The following is a 15,506-nucleotide window of genomic DNA, read 5'->3' as shown; positions in this document are numbered from 1 at the left end:
TCTCACTCCAGGACAAGGTGGTTGTGTAGATTTGCCCTGAGGTTTTCCTTGTTATGCTAGATTTCTCTTGATCATATTTACGTACAAAACCACTATGTAAATAGAATGATGTGGCAATGCAAACAATGATCCTTTTGGTGACACCTCACCGAGGTCAGGCCAGGCATAGGTATGAAAACAATTCCGACATCCCATTGGATATAGCTTACATCCTGAACACTACTTACTCCATGTGTTAAGGCAGTGTTTCTCAAACTTGACAATTTTAAGGCATGTGGACTTCAACTCCCAGAATTCTACAGCCAGTGTTGCTGGCTGTGGAATTCTGGGAATTGAAGTCCTCATGCCTTAAAATTGTCAAGTTTGGGAAACACTGTGTTAAGGTGAGAAGAAAATAAAAGACATTTCAAATTCTACACAGTCTTGGAAATTTTTCTAGTTTTGTTTTTGTTTGCTTTTGAAAAGATTTGAATCTTATCCAAAGCTGTCACAACTATATCTAGCAAAATGTCTGCTTAATTTTTTTAAAAAAATCATAATCATAATCAGCACAATCATAATTACGATTACTCCTTACTATTTTATTCGCCATTCTGGCCATAAGGAATCTGATAATATAAAATCTGAGCTATCTAAAGTCAGACAGTTTTGTAGGCATCCGTGTTATATACAAAAGAGCACAGTTAAGTTTAGAACTTTTTCAACTTACTTCCATTATTTGTGGGTGTGTCATCATAAAAAACGGTACTTCTGCTGAAGGATCTGCCATATTTACCCAGCAAAGTGAATTATTTTTTAAAGAACTCTCTGCCTTCTATGCTTCAGGTGTTATGTATAAATTCTCAAGATTCTTGATCAGTTCTCAGACATGCTGATATTTATCCCTAAAAGACAGAAATAGACTTTAAAACCTTAGGAGACATTAAACACAATTTTCAACAGCACAACCTTTTTAGATGCATAACATTTAACAAAAAGCAAAATGCATAAGAACATGCACATTTTTCAAGGCATAATACAAAAGGTTAATATAGAAAAACAAATGCAGCTTTCAGCAGTTTTTACATCAACAATGTATTCTTTTGTTTATCAATTTTTTATCATAAGTTGCAAACTGAAATCGCACTTCAAAAGCTAATTTAAAAAAATTAATTCATGGATTTGAATTTCTGCAGAATTAGGAAGCGCATTCAAGCAAAGGCTTCTAAGCTGTAGGTTAGCCTACAGCAGTGCCTCCAGAATCCTAAAAATATTTAGAAACATTTGTGCAGGTTAAATCTATATTCGTCCTTTTGCCTACTGGAAAATATAGGGTTGCTAAATGTTCTTAACCCAAACCACAGACTGGAAGAGTGGGACGAAACACTATAGCCCTGATCTTGCATACTCCTTCCTTCCTTCCTTCCTTCCTCAATGGGGGAAAAGATTAGAAGCTTCTGTTCCTCATTAGCGATAAATATTTTCCTGTTGTCTTTAAGTGCAACAAACTGTTGGTTGGGAAGCATAGTTTGCTGCATCTGTATGTAATAGGAACCTATAGTTTGCCGCTGATTAGAAGCAGAAGCTTTTAAACATTTATTTCCAAGCTCAGATGAAGAGAAGGAGGGAATACGATCCTAATATGCATGAGATACCAATTAGTTCCTGATGTGAAGGGTTATCTATCTAGATGGCCACATACTTTTACATTATACAGTAGTCCTGCTGCATCCAAGTCCTGGGTTTTAGGGTAGTGGGGGGGGGGTTTGGAGTTGAACTTCCCCAAACCCATTGGAGGTACCTTTCATGATCAAAACTGTTAGCCATCCCTAAAACTTCCTTGTATCTTACTTTATTTCATTCAAGAAAGTCCTCTAGTTACCGGTGAAAATTTGGGAGTTAATGAGGGATCTTATAGGGAGAAGATGGAGAACTCCACTTCTTCCAGCTTCTGTGCAAATGCCTATATTTGTATGCGGCTGGCTTCAGGGTAGGTCTTATGTATGGAAAGGGTCTGCATCCTTTATTTTTTAAAAAGCACTAGAAGGTTATATAGCAGTGGTGGCAAACCTATGGCACACGTGCCAGAGGCGGCACTCAGAGCCCTCCCTGGTGGCGGGCTGCAGAGCCCCAGAGTGCGTCGGTCGAGGGGCCGGCAGGCTGTGGCTGCTGACGAACACTGTCGGCCCCCATGTGCTCGCTGGCCTCTGTGTGCGGGGGCCGATGGTGTCAGGCAGCAACTGCCCCAGCCCCTGCCCTGCTTCGCCTCACCCCACGGGACGAGCCTCCTACCCACCACCCCACCTGCCAGAGACCCCCTGGATCTCCCCCAACCCTGCCCGGCCCCCGCAAGCATCCCTCCCCACGAGCAACATTGAGGTGACCACACCCACCTTGGCCACCCCCACCCAGTCTGCCATGACCACCACAGCCACGCCCACCCTGGCAATAAATAAGTGGGTTTTGGGTTGCAGTTTGGGCACTCGGTCTCTAAAAGGTTCGCCATCACTGGTATACAGGAAGCCCTTGACTTAGGACCACAACTGAGCCCAAAATTTAGGTTGCTAATTGAGACATTTGTTTTGCCTCATTTTACGACCTCACTTGCTACAGCTGTTAAGTGAATCACTGCAGATGATAAGTTAATAACATGGTTGTTAAGTGAATCTGGCTTCCCCATTGACTTTGCTCATCAGAAGTTAGCAAAACATGACCCCAGGACACTGCAACCATCCTAAATATGAGTCAGTTGCCAAGCATCTGAATTTTGATCACGGGACCATGGGGATGCTGCAGTGGTCATAAGTGTGAAAAATGTCATGAATGACTTTTTCCAGTGACGTAACTTCCAACAGTCACTAAACAAACTGTTGTAAATCAAGGATTACCTGTACAATTTGGTGAAGGGTTACTGTGCATTGAACAGTACATTTGGCAGAATATCAATAAAACACTGTCTAGCCAGTCTCAGCAGGATGAGAGAAATCCTTTCATCCTGTCTTCCATGTTGCACAAAAGTCAAAGAAGGACAGGCTTTTTTATATGTCTGGATTAACTCTTCCAAGTCCTCTATCATGCACAGGGTACTCCACAGAAAAAGGACTCTGCCTGTCACCCTGCAGATATTATTTGCAAACAGGGCAGCAAAAACCTTTCTTGGTATTTCTGATTTCCTTCAAAGTACACTGCAAAACGAATACACATTTTTAGTGCAGGAAATGCTGTGAGTCGAAGCCATAATAGGCATTCTTATTTCTGCCAGATGCAGAGAACAATCCCTCTTTTCTCAAGGACTCTGAATGTGCCACAAACTCGAGAGATCAGGAGAGTGACTCCGTTGAAAACTGGATTCTAGGGACAGAATGGGATCCTGACAAATAAGAACTTTAAATAAGAATATATTTTGTTTTCTTCATTCGCATCTTCCTGGAATAAACTTTAGAGATACCATATCTTAATTTGTAAGACAAATATAAAGTTTATATTGTCTACCCAATTTTGTAATCCCTTCTGAATTTGGATACCAAAGTTACTTTCCTCTAAAGCAGACATGTCAAACACAAGGCCCGGGGGCCAGATGCGGCCCGCGAAATGTTTTCATGTGGCCTGCGAAGCCATCCTGGAAACAGTGAGGGAACAGTCCCTGCTGCCTTGGCCCTGGCCCAGGCCAGCTGGGAACCAATGTACAATTTTGTGGTGGCCATCTATGCTGAAATTCATTCAGTCTTAGCTCCACAAGGCTGTCCAGAAACAGCAAGGAACCTGCCCCTGCCACGTTGGCCCTGCCCCCTGGGTGCATGCTGGAGAGGTGTCACCTTTTGTGAGGAATGAAGAAATACATCATGCCTTGGCGCTTGTCCTGGTTCTACCCCCTTCTGCCAGAGACCCTCAGATCTGTCCCATTCCTGCCCAGGCTCCCACAGGCACCCTTGACGCGAACAATGTAGAGCTGGCCACGCCTACCCAGTAGGCCACACCCACTCCATCCACGCCTATCCAGTAAGCCACACCCACTCCATCCACACCCACCCAGTAGGCCACACCCACCCTGGCCACATCCACCCGGCCCCCCAGGGGCAACCGCAATGCTGATGCGACCCTCAATGAAATTGAGTTTGATACCCCTGCTCTAAAGCAAAGAAAGGGATTATGAAGTCTTAAGGCCACCCAAAGTCCTATTTCCTGTAGCCTAAAGATTTTTGTGAATCCTGAAGCTTTCTCCAACAATCTTGTTGAAATTTGTCAGTGCAAAAATCCAAAAAAATCAATAGAGCAATTTCTCATAATGTTGATGTGAAAAATATATTAAAATAATGTTAAATTTAAAATTACCTCAAAAAAATGAATGAAAAGAACGAAAGAGAGAGGGAGGGAGGAGAGGCAAAATCCAACTTCTCTCTAAAGCAAAAGAAAATGGAAAATCCTGTCTTGATCAGTCCCACTAATTTCACCTCTCCATCATATCATCAATATCATCACCATCTAGTATATTTAGATACTGCTTGCTATGCCAGAACATCTCAAAATAGCTTACAGTAAAACACCAATAAAATATATAATTCAATAATACATAAAGCAGAGTTAAACAATATAAATCATACTCAATGAAATGCATTTAAGAAGATCAGGGAAAGTGGAAACAATCTTCTACTTTTCATACAGAAAAGGCCAGGATATAAAAGGCACCTAAAAGGAAATATATCAGGCAGGTCCTCAATTTCAGGGAACAAAATACAGATACCGCCAGAGAGAAAATCCACCTATAAGTAGCTACTGGGGGCATTCTTGATAGAGAGAACCCTGATTAGTAACTTACTATGACTGTAACAAACAAACAAACAAAAAAAGCAAGCTGGTAGGTAGGTCTGATGACAAGTTATCCTTCTGCATCATAACCAGAACCTTGAATCTGACTCTGTAACTAATTGGAGTTGTTTCCACAGATATCACATATGTGTAGGATGAGTTGAAATTTTTCTAGTTTTTACTTATAGCTATGATATCCCTTCAGTTTGAGGCTCTTGTGACTTATTAGCTTCTCAATACGTAATTAGAGGCTTTTGTGAGCTATGCATTAACTGAGTTATTTGTTATGCCTTTTCCTACTAGAAGTAGTATGACATCTTTTGGCAAGAGCCAGAGCAGTCAACCACAAACACACCATAGGCTGACCATAAATGTCTCCTATATAGACTGAATAACAGGCTACAGCTTTGACATTTAGGTAAGATACTTTGCAAATGAACTACTAAGAAAAGTGTTATGATATTTGGCTTAAGCAGTGGTTGGGAGTGTCCGAACAAGGGTCTGGAGGAAAGCAAAGTTCATCATGCATACATATAATCCTCAACTTACAACAGTTCATTTAGTGATGGTTCAAAGTTACAATGGCACTGGAAAAAATGACTTGTGATCATTTTTCAGTAACAGCCATTGTAGCACCCTCGTGGTCACATGACCAAAATTCGTAAGCTTGGCAATCGGCTCATATTTATGATGGTTGCAGTGTCATCTTTTGCGACCTTTTGACAAGCAAAGTCAATGCTAGCAAAGCCAACAAAATTTGCTTAGCAGCAGCAATTTGCTTAGCAAAACTGTGGTTGTACGTTGTGGAAATAATCAACTTACAATATATGATAATGAAGTAGAAGGGGCGTTGTCTTACCTGAACGCCTTTTCTCAGCACGGAGATGGAGAATCCACCAATGGGTTAGCTCTGTCTTCCTGCCCTGCAGACCAAATCAGCCAAAGTTGCCACGCCCCATCCTGGGCCAGGACACATCCAATCTTGACTTGGTCTCCAGCCCTCAAGGACGTGACAAGTTTGGCTCCCAAAGTAGCTGCAGGTATAGAGTTTATCCCATTGGTAGATTCTGACTCCCTTTTTGACTTCCACAGTAATCTCAATAGCACTGGGATTAGCGCTGTTTCAGATTGCCTGTTGGAGGCTTGGGAAGTGGTTTTTTCCCCCCAGGGCCCTGGGGCTAAGTGCTGAGGCTTCAACTTCTCCTGCAACTAATCCTTTCCTTCCAGCTGCTTCAGTGCTGGGATCAGCGCTGTAGCTCCGATCTCTCCCCAACTCCCCTGGGAGGATACATGAGGCTCCGTCCAGCTCCTTGCCCCAGTTATCACGTCGGATGGTCCAGCCGCCATTTTGGCTGCCGCGTGAGTTCCGCAGCTGCCATTCGGACCTTCAAAGACAGAGCTAACCCATTGGTGGATTCTCCATCTTTTGTGCTGAAGAATTAAATAATTATTGCAGAATTATGGAATAGCTTTGCTTTGTGTGCATGTGTGACTGTCATATAACTTTGTAAGTAATCCACCAATTCTCTTACTTTTGTTTCCTGTAGTTAATTGTATAAAAATTAACTGTGCCTGATTTCTGACACGCTCCTTGGATGTGAAACTGTACGGAAATAAAAGAGTTTTGTCTTTCCCCAATCCTGTGTGGATATTGGCTTCTTCACAACGGGTTCCCATATCTAGCCAGCTTTCTGACAACATATGCATCGTTGGGCAGCCATCGTCTGTAACCTTTTTGCAGCTTCTGAACCAAGCTCAATGACAATCCACATAAAATGCACTGCAACAGTCTAAATAAGAGATGGGCAGTTTTAGCTAGACAGACTGCATGCTGACTATTCTCTTTTGGGGCACAAGCAATTTGAAAGCAAGTATTTCTAGTAATCCTGACAATACTGAGGCAAAGGAGCACCCTCAGATTATCTACTTCTTGAAAAGTATAGCTCTATTTACAATTTTCAGACCCAGGAATAACAAAGCCCTGAAGTCTTTGTTTTACAGGTAGCCCTTGAGTTATAATAATTCGTTTAGTGACTGTTCAAAGTTACAACAGCCCTGAAAAAAGGGACTTGTGACCATTTTTTCACACTTATGACCGTTGCAGCATCCCCATGGTCATGTAATCAAATTCAGACGCTGGGCAACTGACCTTTGGTTATCAGTCACTCTTGGTAACTGACCTATATTTATGACGGTTGCCACATCCCAGAGTCATGTGATCCCCTTTTGCAACCTTCTAAAAAGCAAAGCCAATGGGGAAGGCAGATTCACGCAACAACTGTGTTACTAACTTAACAACTGCAGTGATTCACTTAACAACTGTGGGAAGAAAGGTCGTAAAATGGGGCAGAACTCACTTAATCTTGCTTAGCAACAGAAACTTGGGGCTCAATTATGGTCGTGAGTCAAGGACTACCTATATTGGTATTCATTGGCCTTCATCCAACCAATCAGTATATCCAGGCATGCACAGTGACATGCACAATTTCCTCTGATTTAGATAAGATAGGGAAGTAGAGCTGAGTGTCATCTGCTGTTGACATGCACCTCCCCAATTCCTAATAATTGCATCTGATTGTTTCATTATAAATGTGATAAATTTTAAATAGCATTGGGACAAAACATGGACTACTGGCACCCCACCTCATAGATATCCATCCATAGGTGATTCAATAATACTTTGTGCACTGCCCCAACTCTCATCAGTGGTCCAGGAAAAATTCCCTTTACAGCATTCAAAAACTCATCAGATCCCACAAAGGTCATCTTAATGGGTCCTCTTCCCCATTCTCAGAAAAGAGAATCAGTCAAGATACGGAAACTACATTTGGTTTAATAGGTAGAACTAAGTTTCAAAAAGAAATCAGTAATCCCCAATTGCTTTGTACTGATGACTGACTTCTTTTTAACACAAAGAGAGCAAATTTGATTGAGAAGATCAAAAAGCCACTGCAACTCATCTGAGAAAAAGGAAATAAGTTTTTAGCAACTAGTTAAAACTGTAAATAATGCAAACTAGCTTGTTACGGCGCCAAGATCCCAGGTGGGCACAGCTGAGTCAATTCTACACCACTCAACTCACTCAATTATAGATGCCAAGTTAGCAATTTCACTTTTAGTCAAATGATATATGTATGATTCCTGACTTACTGGAAACTGACCTCGTCCTTGCTATTCCCAAAATGGCAGTGTAGCCCACATGTGCACTAAAAATTTAGAGTGACGTAGATAAATGAACTGACTTATAATTGAGGAGCAGAACAGCTATTTTAGATTAGTTCCAAGGTTTGGACTACATGTATTAGGATTTTTTTTTTCTTTGAATAAAGTCACCCTATATATATTTAGATAATAACACCTGGTGCTGGATCTAAGTGTACAAAGGAAACAAAGGGATTACAAGTCTACATCTCAAAGGAATTATATTCAAGATCTAAAAATTACGATGTTTAAAGTATAGGTATGTCAAACATGTATCATATTGACTTAACATACACTATGTAAAGTTGACAATCTACAATCTATATCAGCAGTAAAACAATGACCTTTTTTAGAGTTCGCAGATTCATCTGGTGATCTACCAGGCTCAATCTGTAATGTGGATACTGCAGTTCTACAAATACAAAAATAAAACAGACTGATGCAAGCACTGACATAATGGAAAGACTGATAATTCATTTGTTTTAATTCTCCTGTTATAAAATATCACAATGAAACCATCTTCTGGTAAAGAAAATTAAAGCTTCTATCCTGATCATTAAAGATCTTTCTAAATGAATTTAAGGGTTTGGATGTTAAATTTTTGGATGTTAATTTTTTTTGTGTGCTTGAAATGCTGACATGGAAGTTACAAAAATAAAGTTTTATCCTAGGACTGAGCAAGAGAGACAGGACTGGAACCAAAAGGCAAAATTGCCTGCTCCACCAAGATTCCCCTCCCTACCACAGATATTTTTATAATGAAAAGTAGCTTTTACAAATTATTTTTAAAAGATAACCACCTCTGTACTTTTAAAATGGCTACAGAACCCTGAGGAGGGTCTTAGCATATCAGTTGGCAAACAGTGACAGGCCATTTTTGACCTAAAAGGAAGACAGTAATCCTTGTTTTGTTATGCATGGAGGAGTTTTGAAATGACACAAAAGGGCATGTCAGGCATAAAAGATCAGGTCCACACGTGGAGGTCCAATTAAATTGATTTATTGCTACATAGCCTATGCACAGGAATCTTCTCAACTAACACCACTTGCCTGAAGTTAGATAAGGGTCAATGGAAATCAAGGGGGGGGGGTTGAACTTTGCTTGTGACAGTCTAAGAAAGATTCTAGGCTTATTTCTCTTTTAACTCTGCCACATCTTCTCCTACAGGACATGCATGGTAGTAAGTTAAAAGAGGAATCAGCCTAGAAACCCTATGTAGCCATAAGCAGTCTAAATTCAATGATATTGATATTGATTTCATTAATATTTTTATTTCTTAAATACTATTATGCCAGATACTTTAACATTCAAGGATACGCCCAGTATGTTTTTACACTGATAAAAATATTTCTCCACAGATTTCACTGAAATCAAATTGTCAACACTTATGTACATAGTTATAAAGAACTTTGAACTGGCTACGGTTTTCTGCCAACCCTTTACTGATGTTTATTGATTTACTGTACTTTATAATTCTACCCAGGCAACAAGAGAGTGTTGGATAAGGGAGTGCCTTATAGCTATTTTGAAACAAAAAAGAAAAAGAAAAACTGCACTGTATGTAAGCAGCTTCCATCATTTTCAATGAACATTCTCTTTAGATCAGTGGTTCTTAACCTTTTTATACCGGCACCACCCCATGCGCGGCGTGCATGCGTGGCGCCACCCCCATGCATGGCACCGCCCCCATGTGCGGCGTGCATGCGCAGCGGCGCCAGCTGAAAAAAAATGGCGGATTGCGTTGTTTGCCGACCCCCGTAAAATGGTCGTTTGACCCCAAATGGGGTCGCGACCCACAGGTTGAGAACCGCTGCTTTAGATAATTGCATGTAAAGGATTATAGCATATATTTACTTGGAAATAAGTCCAATTAATTCATTTGGAACTATGAAATTACTTTTTTGAAATTAAGAAACATGGAGCAACAGAGGGCACAGACACACTTTCCATGAGTTGGGCAGCCATATAAATTTGATTAATAAAAATAAAAATTAATGCACAGCACAGCTTTTTTTATTTATATACATCAATGTACTAGAATTCAGTTTAGTATTTGTACCAAATGCAGCTGTTTTTAATGTGTGCATATTCATACCAATGTATGACAGAAGATGCTGCGTATGCACATATGTAGCATTTCTGAATGCATATTAAACATGAAACATTATTAGGGGAGGGTGATCTTGTGTCTTTTATGAGTTTCTTTTCTGAAAAATCATCCAACTTAAAGACAGGTACATACTGTATAAAGGAGAATAAGGCTAGGCTTATTCATGTTAGCTAGCAGCAGATTACACACCGTTGAAATCTTTCTCATTATTGTGAAATTTAGTTTGTTTACCTATTTAAATAAAAAATACTGTTCCTAGTACACACATTTTATGAAAATCTGTGCCAATACAGAATCATGAAGTCAAACACAAACCCTAAGCACTTCTTGTGCAATAATTGTGATATAAGTTGTTTTTATTTCACATTTTTTAAAAATCCACAATGTGATACAGTATGGCACAAGCAGAGAATCAAACACTAGTAGGAGGTAAGTTTGAAAGACTTGTTGGTAAAATAATTTGTCCCTCACATCACTGACCAGAAATATATAACTCTCACAACACTAGATTCTTGTATAAAGAAGTGCATATTGAGGTGAAGTTTTCAAGTGGGAAAGATACCAATTATGTGCCCTTGGCCCACTGACAAAAACAGCCCTATAATAAAATAAAACGAAAAAATATTGTAAAAGGCAGATAATCGATATGCAGTTTTCTAAACCAAAGTGTGGGTTTTTGTAGTTTAATCTGGATTATTTGCCTAAACTGAAAGCACAAATTCTGTATCACTTGTGAAGGGTCAGATGAAAGAATATACGTGCAGACAAGGCCCTGGGGATCAGAAGAAGGGTCATATATGGAAATAGGATCCCGGTGTGGGTGTGATGGACATGAGAGTGAGGAAGATGAATTCTGAGAGAAACATTTATTCTTAAAGAACTTTTTCTTTAACAACTTTTTCTTCTTCTGCTCACTAAGGGATTTGCAGCACAAGCTTGCTAACAGTTGGCATACTTGATAGCACTGTGAGGGGGGCTGCGGGAGGGGGGAGGCTGCAGGGACAATGAAGTGAGACAGATTCATAGGTCCAACGACTTAGCCAGGATGTTGGGTACAGGAATAGCTCACTTACAAGAAAACCCAAAACCACATAGCAGGCACAGGAAACTAAAAGCTTTGCAAGATACCTGTGACCCGAGGTGGTCAATTGGTGGCGTGACATTTTGCATAGCAAGCGAGAAAGCTTTAGGGGGCTGCAATCCAGGTAACCAATCAATATGATATATTATACATGTATTATTGGGGAGAGGGCAAAGGGGTGAATTGGAAGGGCAAAGGGGTGTATGTGAATCAAAACTGCTGTAAAACTGTAATTGCCGCCATGGTAGCTTTCAAAGTCAAGGCCACTTTAAAATAAAAGTCTATCTGTTCCACTTCTTGGGTCTGGTGATCAATTGGTTTCAACACCATGCTAAGACCCAGTTTTGGGGACAACACTGGAAACTTGGAATTGTGGATGTCAGATGAAAACCTGAATATAAAGTATGATGAATGTAATATTGATATTACTTCATGTTTATATAGGCACCATAATTCAATTAGAAAATCAAATACTATAGGAAGTATGATTATAGCTCTTTAAAAAAGAGCTTCAATTAAGCATAATTAAAATATTTTGGCATAGACCTGTTAACATTTAAGCATGAATTCTGTTGATATTTCTTCCCCCCCCCTATGAATAGAAGGGGCGTTGTCTTACCTGAACGCCTTTTCTCAGCAGGATGATGTAGAGTCCAAATGGATGGGTTCTATGACGGCCTTCCTGCCTGGCAGACTGGGTAAAACTTCGGCCACACCCCTTCCTTTGGGCGTGACCCCAGTTTTGACTTAGGCGAGAAACTTTGTTGGAATTAACCTTGCAGCTCTTTATTATATCTTTATTATATCCCTGCCTAGACCTATCCTCTGGGTGGGCTTGGACTCTACATCATCCTGCTGAGAAAAGGCGTTCAGGTAAGACAACGCCCCTTCTCCAGCAGGATGCCTGTAGAGTCCAAATGGATGGGACATACCAAAGCCCTCATGTCCCCCTGGGAGGGAATGTCTAGGCTACCGAACTCTGAGCAGATACGACCTGTTGAAGAACTCTTCTGCCAAAAGCCGCGTCTGCTGCTGCTAGGGAGTCTAAACGGTAATGTCGAATGAAAACCGAAGGTGAGGACCAGGTTGCGGCCCTGCAAATCTCCTCCACCGGAGCTTGCGTTAGCCACGCCGCAGATGTGGCTGCGCTCCGAGTTGAGTGGGCAGTCACCTGATTGGGTGCTGGCAAATCCTGTGAGACGTAGGCCTGCGCTATGCAGGCTCTGATCCACCTGCCTATGGTGGAAGAAGATACCTTCTTTCCCATAGTTGATGGTTGAAAGGACACAAATAATGCTTCAGTCGTTCGGAAAGCCGAGGTGCGTTTCACGTAGAAACACAGTGCTCTCCGTACGTCTAGCTTGTGCCATCTGTGTTCTAGCTTATGTTTGGGTCTTGGACAGAAATCAGGAAGCGTAAGTTCCTGAGATCTGTGAAAGGTGCTATTTACCTTCGGGATGAAGGTCGGGTCTGGTCTAAGAACGACCCTGTCTTTGAAAGGAGAGTACGGTTGAGAGGGCCGATATCTGTCTGCGGATGGTATTGACTGATAGGCCCCTATTAAGACCCTCCAATAGGTAGTCTAGGATATTGGGGATAGATACTGCGGTCGGGTCTAGGTGAAGCGAAGCGCACCACCTACAGAATCCCTTCCATGTAGCGTCGTAAATCCTATTGGTGGACGCCCTTCGTGATGCCTGTATGATCGATATCACCCCTGCAGAATAAGATTGTTTAGTTAAGCTTTGCCGCTCAAATGCCAAGCGACTAGTTGTAGCCACTGGGGATCTGGGTGTACAAGCTTGCCCTGACTGAGTTTTACCCTGTCCGGGGGAATCCTCCACGGAGGTGATATCGAAAGGTCCACGAGGTCGGCAAACCACGGGCGCCGTGGCCAGTGAGGGGCAATGCAGACCATTTCTGCGCCCTCCAGGATCATCTTGCGTATGGTTGCCGGTATTAGTGGCAGCGGGGGGAAGGCGTACAGGAGTTGCGCCGGCCACCGGCACCTGAGAGCATCCGTTCCCTCCGATCCCGGGGACGGGAATCTGGAGAAGACCCTGGGGAGTTGTGTGTTCTTGTGGTTGGCAAATAGATCTAGGTGCGGTTGTCCGAACCTCCGGGAGATCTCCTCGAAGAGAGCCGGGTCCAGACGCCATTCCGACTGGTCCACCTTGGCTCTGCTCAGGGAGTCTGCTTGGGTGTTTGTCTCCCCGGAGATGTGTTCCGCTCTGATGGAACTCACATTGGCTTCTGCCCACCGAGCCAGAGCCAATGCTTCCTTCATTAGTTCCACTGATTTCGTTCCTCCCTCCTTGTTTACATGCGCCTTGGCTGCTACATTGTCTGTAAGCACGAGGACGTGCCTCCTCGTTACTAGGTGTGAGAAATGACGGAGGGCCAGGTGTATGGCCCGGAGCTCTAGCCAGTTGATGCTGTGTGACAGGTCCTTCTGACCCCACTGGCCCTGTGCTATCTGGGTCCCCAGATGGGCTCCCCATCCGAACAGGCTCGCATCTGTCGTGAGCGTGACCCTGTTCGGTTCCCTGATTATGCTCCCCTTGAGTGTCATGGGGGATAGCCACCATTTTAGTGATTTCATCACCTGTGCTGGTACCAGCACACTCCTGTTTGAGGTGCTGAGGTTCCTCCTCTGGTAGGGTAGGAGGAACCACTGCAACTCCCTCGAGTGGAGCCTTGCCCATGGGATGATGCCCATGCACGATATCATCTTTCCCAGGAGCTTCGAGAGTTGTAGCAAGGGCACTCTCCTGATCTCTTGAATTTGGTGGATTAGCTTGGATATGTTGATCAGTCGCTCCTGGGAAAGGAATACCCTGCACTGTGACGTGTATATCACCGCGCCCAGGTGTTGCAGTCTCCTTGAGGGAATGAGGTGGCTCTTGTTTAGATTGACCGAGAATCCGTGCCCCTGTAGGGTTCGGATTGTGGTCTTGAGGTCTGTCCTTGCTTGTTCCCGAGATCTGGACTGAATCAAGATGTCGTCCAGATAAAACTGGACGCGAACCGGAATCAACCTGAGATGGGCCGCTAGTACAGCTAAGATCTTTGTGACTACCCTTGGTGCTGACGACAGTCCGAAGGGTAATGCCCTGTATTGGTAATGTCGCCCCGCGTAGGTAAATCTGAGGAATTTCCGGTAGCTGGGGTGGATGGGGATGTGTAGGTACGCCTCTGTGAGATCTATTGAGGATAGTAGATCGTCTTCCCTGACTCTGGCTAGTATGGACTTTAAGGAGTGCATCTTGAACCTCCTGTACTTTATGAAATAGTTCAGGCCCTTCAGGTCCAAGATTGCTCTCCACCCTCCTGATGTCTTTGGGATAACGACGAGGATAGAATAAAATCCTCTTCCTTCCTCTTCCTTTGGTACCTTCTCTATTGCTTGAATTGACAGGAGGTGATCTATGGCCGAAGTTATCAGCCTTGTCTTGTGTGCTCTTCTGGAGATGGGACATCTGATGAACCGGTTTGGAGGGGGAGAACAGAAGTCTAAGGTCAGGCCATGCCTGATCGTTTCCAGGACCCAGGCGTCGGTCGTGGTCTGTTCCCAGACCTCGGTGAAATTTCCTAACCGACCCCCGATGGGTGTGTCCTGTTTGGCGTCACTTGGTACGCTTAAAGGATCTGCCTCCCGCTCCCCTATCTGGGCGTCTGGACTGGAACTGGCCCCTGGCTCCCGGGCTTTGGCGATCCTGGGTTCGATCCTGTCTCGGGTAGAAGGATCGTGAGCCTCTGGGCCAGTCCCAGGATTGCCCTGATCGAAAGGGCTGCCTCCAATCCCAGGGGCTTCCTGGGCGGGAGCCCTGCCTCCGGAAGTCCTGACTGCCTCTCCTGTCTAACTTCTTTGATGGATGTACTAGGATTTTTTTCTTGTCTCTGCCTTCGCTGACATGTGGATCCAGAATGGAACCAAATAGGGCCTCTCCACTGGATTTGGACGTCGAGAGACGCCATTTGGACCTCAGGTCTGTCTTCCAGTTTTTGAGCCACAGTAGCCTACGCGAGGCCACTGTGGCCGCAATGGATCTTGCCGCATACTTTGTTGCGTACAGTGAAGCGTCAGACATGAACTGATAGGCCGCGAGGAGTTTGGCCAATGTCTGGTGTACTCTGACCTGGTCTGGAGGCACCGTGCCCTGCAGTTCCCTCAGCCACATGATGCAGGCCCTCGCGAAGAATGATGATGAGGGGGCTGCTCTGGCCGCCCAGGCTGCAGCCATGTGGGAACGCCGGAAGGAGTGTTCAAATTTCTTCTCCTCAGGTTTCAAGACCTCCGCCATGTCTCCTGGAATCGCGGAGGTAGA

At 43.4% G+C, this 15,506-nt stretch overlaps 1 protein-coding gene across 4 annotated transcripts in view; it reads right to left on the bottom strand.

Moving 5' to 3' along the window:
• LPAR1 (lysophosphatidic acid receptor 1) overlaps nt 1–15,506 on the bottom strand; it is a 74,417-nt gene that overhangs the window by 40,050 nt on the left and 18,861 nt on the right. For 2 of the 4 annotated variants that reach the window (XM_039343455.1, XM_039343454.1), the window contains exons 2-3: nt 8,331–8,398; nt 710–884 (exon numbers count right to left, since the gene is read on the bottom strand). In XM_039343455.1, coding sequence (XP_039199389.1) covers nt 710–769 — 60 coding nt within the window. In that variant the 5' untranslated portion in view covers nt 770–884; nt 8,331–8,398. The remainder of the gene's footprint in view (nt 1–709; nt 885–8,330; nt 8,399–15,506) is intronic. The other 2 variants (XM_039343458.1, XM_039343453.1) reach the window with 1 other exon arrangement.

Source organism: Crotalus tigris, unplaced genomic scaffold (genome assembly GCF_016545835.1).
Source record: "Crotalus tigris isolate CLP2741 ecotype Arizona unplaced genomic scaffold, ASM1654583v1 scf7180000017854.1278166, whole genome shotgun sequence".
Lineage (NCBI taxonomy): Eukaryota > Metazoa > Chordata > Lepidosauria > Squamata > Viperidae > Crotalus > Crotalus tigris.
The sequence above is the reverse complement of the archived record's forward strand: the minus strand, read 5'-3'. Positions and strand labels throughout refer to the sequence as shown.